Below are 5,246 nucleotides of genomic sequence, written 5' to 3'. Positions count from 1 at the left end.
AAAGTCCGGTCCAGAAGTCTCTCTGTATAATTAGAATGCAATTTTCATGTTAAATACTGTCTATCTTCACTATAGCTTTACTTTTGATTTCATAGCGGGTGAACAATCCTGATAAATGATCAAAATGCAGTCAACATAATTGGAGTACATTTCCCCTATCCATCAGGAAAATTCACATAAGCCTTTGGATATATGGCTATATGACTGTACATAGTCAAGGATTAATTCTTGTGTGTGTGATGATAAAATTTGTCACAGTCACGATACGGCAAGAATGTAAGCTAATAATGTTAAAAATTCAGTGCTGTCAAAAACTAACTGAAATGTATTTGTTTTTGAGGGCAACAGATCCTAAATCTTTTACCTTGAATGTTGTTTAACATGTCATCGTTGAGAAAGAGAAGGCCTCACATAAGGGTGGGGCTCATCATAAATCAGACTATCCTTTTATCAGCTGACACCGTAATTTATCTGATTTTCTTTCTTTGTCTGCTCTTTATTGATTTTGTCCCTTGTGGCTACAATTGGAAACAATTGTGATTTTGTTGCTCTGTGACTTGCTGCTCCTTCAGAAGTGACCCCAAAATGACCTTAAGACATGTTACTTTAAGTAGGAAGAAAATTACAAACAAAACCCCCTACCAATGTACCCTTGAGTCAAACACTTAACCCCAGGTTGCTCCAGAGGGACTGTTGCCATAGCAAGGGAAGTCGCAGTGGACACAAAAGCTTCTGCTAAATGGCAAAGCTTGTGAGTACTGTATGTCTCTTTAAGGTGTAAAAATGTAAAAGATTTATCAATATTTAGCCAACAGTGCACAAACTACTGGAGAATGCCATGTCTACTTAAAAAAACACATTTATTTATTTTGGCTTTCTGACCTTTAAAATCACATTCATTGGTATGACCTAATGTATTCAGGTTGATTCAGTCACATTAAATCATCATATTTTGACTAGAATACAGCCAATTAATTAGTTTAATTCGCTTGTACGGTTAGGCGAGCGCTGTCCGAAAGCAAAAATGTTGGATCCATCCTCCAGCGAAGAGGAATCGGACGGGATAGTGGAGGAGGAAAGCCGAGAGGTGATGGCTCCTCAGTCCGGTTCCTCTCGCATCTCCCCCAGCAGGACCAGCGAGAGCTCCGATAGGCTCCAGCCCGCCAGCCGAGGCTCCAGTGCGCGACCATCCAGCCCGAGCCCGTCGGCCGCCAGCGAGCAGGAAAAGGAGGACGTGGAGAAACTGCAGAAGGAAGAAGAGGAACGAAAGAAGAAGCTGCAACTCTATGTCTTTGTAATGCGATGCATCGCCTATCCTTTCAACGCCAAGCAGCCGACCGACATGGCAAGGCGACAGCTGAAGGTAAGAGCATGAGGTGTCCGGGTCTCACCTTGAGAAAAACGTTATGCATCATTATGCCCCTTTTATGTCATGCCATTATCAGCAAACATTGCACTGAAACCCCATGCATATGTCACGTGATATTACTCTTAAAGTGAGGAAACATTTGTAAAAATCACCATATCCTTCATGGGACACCTATAAAATCACAGCCTTCATTTTCAGGCTGTTTTTCAACCTCGAGAGGTCCTGTCGCGAGATCCCAAACCCGAAGGGATTCGTGCACGTTCGGTCAAATTCGGCCGCACGAGACGAGCTCTAATTATAGATATTCTTCAGGAGGCTGATGGACCAAAATAAAGCGGTGTCATTGCCGTAGTACGGTCATGTGACTCGTTCACGTTGGAAGTCAGCGGTTGTGTGCAGTCTTGCAGCCATAGGATATTCAGTTCCATTTGCGCCATCACTCGCGCCACTCATTCATTTTCCAAGGTGACTTTTGGTGTAACAGATGCGAACACGGGATCCACTGTTCAGAAGGTCGAAAAAGAACAACGAACGTATTTGTCATGTCGCCTGATTATGCAAATACGTCCTCGTATTTTATCATAGTAAAATAATCAAATACGATTAAGTAAAAAAGGACTTCATCGTAGTTTTACGCGCGTTCTTTTATTATGCAGTTTTTTTTACAAACAAGTCTAAATGAAATGCAACAAATCTAACGTGTTTAGAAATTATCCTGAGAGTTTTATTTGCATACAACTGACCTAAGACTGGAAGAAACAAAAGAAACCAGTGGTAGCCACCCTACCATAAAAATGTTTCCTTGTTAAGAGAGGTATCTTTCAGAGGTCCCATCCAATTTCCCTCAGTTATTGATCCAAGCTGATCCCTGACTATTTACAACATGCTCTGAAACCACAGTTAACAGCTTTAGTTACTGCTATAGTAAGTAACAAAAGGAAAAACAACTGTTCTTTTGTCCATTCTTATTCAGACAATCAATATATGCTATTGCGCACTTTTAAATAAATTAGAAAAAGCTAAAAGATTTCAATAATCAAACAAAGACTGTTGTCTGTATGGATTTTTACCTGACTAGTGTTATATTCACAGTATGAGAAAAGAGAAAAAAGTATAGTATGTAATTTGTAAATGTAATTTGGGGCATTTAGCATGTGTTATGTGTAAAATCAAATCAAAATCTATCTGACATTGTCAATGTAGCAGCATATAGTCCAAGATTTGGTTATGCAATATGGCTTAGTCAGATGAGCACACAATAGACCTCATTGAAAAACTGCATGCATTTGTCCAACAGTATTGTTATTCAATGCTAGGCAGCCTCACATGAGGTCTAAGAGGCAATTATAGATGTAAAAGCTTTGATCAATAACATTGCATTGGAATACCTGCTGTTTGTCATTGCAAAAATCAAAGCTCTGATCTTCACGATGCATGCAGGTTCAGCTGAGTGAGTCAGAGCTGGTGGTATTTGGGTCATTACAACGAATCTCAGAGTTGAGTCACTGTTGAGGTCCTTTAGGTTCAATAGAGTAATTGCAGTCAGTCACTTTAGTCACTCAGAATCATCCATGTGAATCATGGTCATGAAGGACATCTATCAAGAGCAGGGTCGAAGGAAGGGTATAATTCTTTTTTTGTTGACTGAATTTAAGATGGCACTAACACCATTGAGAGGTATAGTGAATGGTAAAGATTGTGTTATCAGAGGCTTTATTAAAAAGCTTCTCCATAGATTCATGCACCATGTCGTGCTTTAGTCATTTTAAGATAAACCTTTCCCAATAAAATTCATACAGTAAGTTAGACAAAATGGAATTCAATGATTGCTATATGACAGCATGACATTTACCTGTTTACTCACTAAATATAAATCGGAACATAAAATCATTGCATATACTGTAGGTATATAGATATTGCATGTAAAATGAAAAAACGACCCACATATATACACATTAATGCTCATTTTATACAAAATAACATACTAAGGCTGAAAACAATGAGTTAAAACCATCAAAGACTCTTAAATTGATATTTTTCTGGAGTGTCAGATGAAAAAGATAATTTAATGAAAAAAAATGCAAAAATTGGATGCTCACATATGAATTTGGGGGTTAAGATATCATCACTAAAAATCAATAAAAACATTTTAATCTCTTTGAGCTGCCCTACTTTATTTGCAGAAAGCTTGACTAGTAGTTTTATGGGTACTTATTCAGCTAATGTGATATCAGAGGAGCAGGGGATCGAAGGTAATGGCTGTAGCATATGTCTCGTTAAGAAATCACAGTTTTTCTATCATGAAGAAAATCAAATCTCCTTTGTGCATTATTTCTTATGTGTATGGAGTAGCTTGATTTTCTGACTCTGCTATATGACTGTAAAAGCAGGGACATAGTATATGTCCTTTATCAGGTTCATGTCCAAATGTTAATTATAATGTTACCTAAAACATTATGCTTGGTCATGCTGGTGATTTTGTTGCAAGGAAAATTGTCATTCTGTTCTCTAAAGTCATTCTAAATGTCCTTAAAGGTTAACTAAAGCCATATAAAAGGACGTTATACTCTGTTGTAATAATATAATGCATTCTGTCTCACCAGAATTCCACATTTATTTCCTTCACTTATAAATCACAGCCATACGTTGGGTATATTATTATTAAATTTGCTGTCAATTTTACATCCTTTTCTACTCCTGCGTATCACTGAGGGTAGCTGCTGGCTATAATGACAAAACTTATTCAATTTTTGTTTATTCACAAAATACCTTATAAAGCGTCCAAGTATGCAGTGTTTACAGTGGAAAGCAATCAAATCCAGAATTAGATTTAAAATCTTTAGTCTTCTAAAAGGCTACCTTCCTAGTTTGGAGTTTTTCCATCCAAGTTTGGTGCATCTAAAGGGCTTACTTATCGTGGCTCACATCTTCAGCAAACTGCTCACCACTCAGCCTTCCAATGCTCAGCCAGTTCATTATAAAATTCAATAATGTTGAATGAAGCCTCACTGTTTCTATAGGAGTCACATTTCATTTTCTTTCCTAGTTTAAGTCCAGGAGGTCACTTGTACTGTGTGTACTGCCTAAGACTAATTTGTATGCTGTCAGCAGCGTCTCCTTTACTCACCCTGTATCTGCTCTCATGAGCCTCTGGTCTGGGCCGGCAGCCCTTGCTTGAACCCCAGACGATACAGGCACATGATAGAGATCTCTCAGCAGTTTTGTTCACGGGCCTTGGGGGAGGATAGAATTTCAATTATCTGTATCCTTCCCGTGTTTGATTTCATCACTGATAGATGGTAGATGTCCCCCCATTTCAGCAGATAAGGTGGTTTTGTAACAAGGGCACATCAGAGGCCCTTACACACTCCAGACCCTCTAGCTTTATGATGCACCTATAAACTGAAGTGTTAAGATTAGCATTAGATCAGTACACACTTCCCTGTGTGTACATCGTGCTGAGAGATCACTCCTCCTGGAATAAGACCAGTGGTGATGACAGCTTTCAAAGGCTTATTGTCTTTTACTTAGCTGGCTAAGCAAATCTTTGTCATTTCAGCTGAATTTATCTACAGATGAGGTTTCCTTTTCTACCCTTTTCTCTTTTCTCTTTATTTTGATCTTTCTCTTCTTCTATGTTTTATCTAATTACCTGGCTATTTTAGGTCTATCTATCTATCTATCTATCTATCTATCTGTGCCTACATATATAAATATACAAATACATATTATCAGGGACTGCAAGTTGCATTGTTACACCAATACAGCAGTGATTGTTTTTATGAATCATTTGAATCGTTCATTCAAATAATTCCTTAAAACACACTGATTTGTTTAGGAACCAACCAAATACAAGTGAGTCATTTAGCTGGTCACT

The 5,246-nt window shown here is 38.2% G+C and overlaps 1 protein-coding gene across 1 annotated transcript in view; it reads left to right on the top strand.

Moving 5' to 3' along the window:
• The first annotated feature begins 985 nt into the window (after nt 1-985).
• The window catches only part of LOC107750273 (calcium-dependent secretion activator 1-like), an 86,604-nt gene continuing 82,343 nt past the window's right edge, over nt 986-5,246 (top strand). The window contains exon 1 of the mRNA XM_016565583.1: nt 986-1,363. Coding sequence (XP_016421069.1) covers nt 1,025-1,363 — 339 coding nt within the window. The 5' untranslated portion in view covers nt 986-1,024. The remainder of the gene's footprint in view (nt 1,364-5,246) is intronic.

This window comes from Sinocyclocheilus rhinocerous, unplaced genomic scaffold, assembly GCF_001515625.1.
Source record: "Sinocyclocheilus rhinocerous isolate Xijiao unplaced genomic scaffold, SAMN03320098_v1.1 scaffold963, whole genome shotgun sequence".
In the NCBI taxonomy this organism is placed as follows: domain Eukaryota; kingdom Metazoa; phylum Chordata; class Actinopteri; order Cypriniformes; family Cyprinidae; genus Sinocyclocheilus; species Sinocyclocheilus rhinocerous.
Note: the sequence above shows the minus strand (reverse complement) of the source record. Positions and strands in the feature narration are given on the sequence as shown.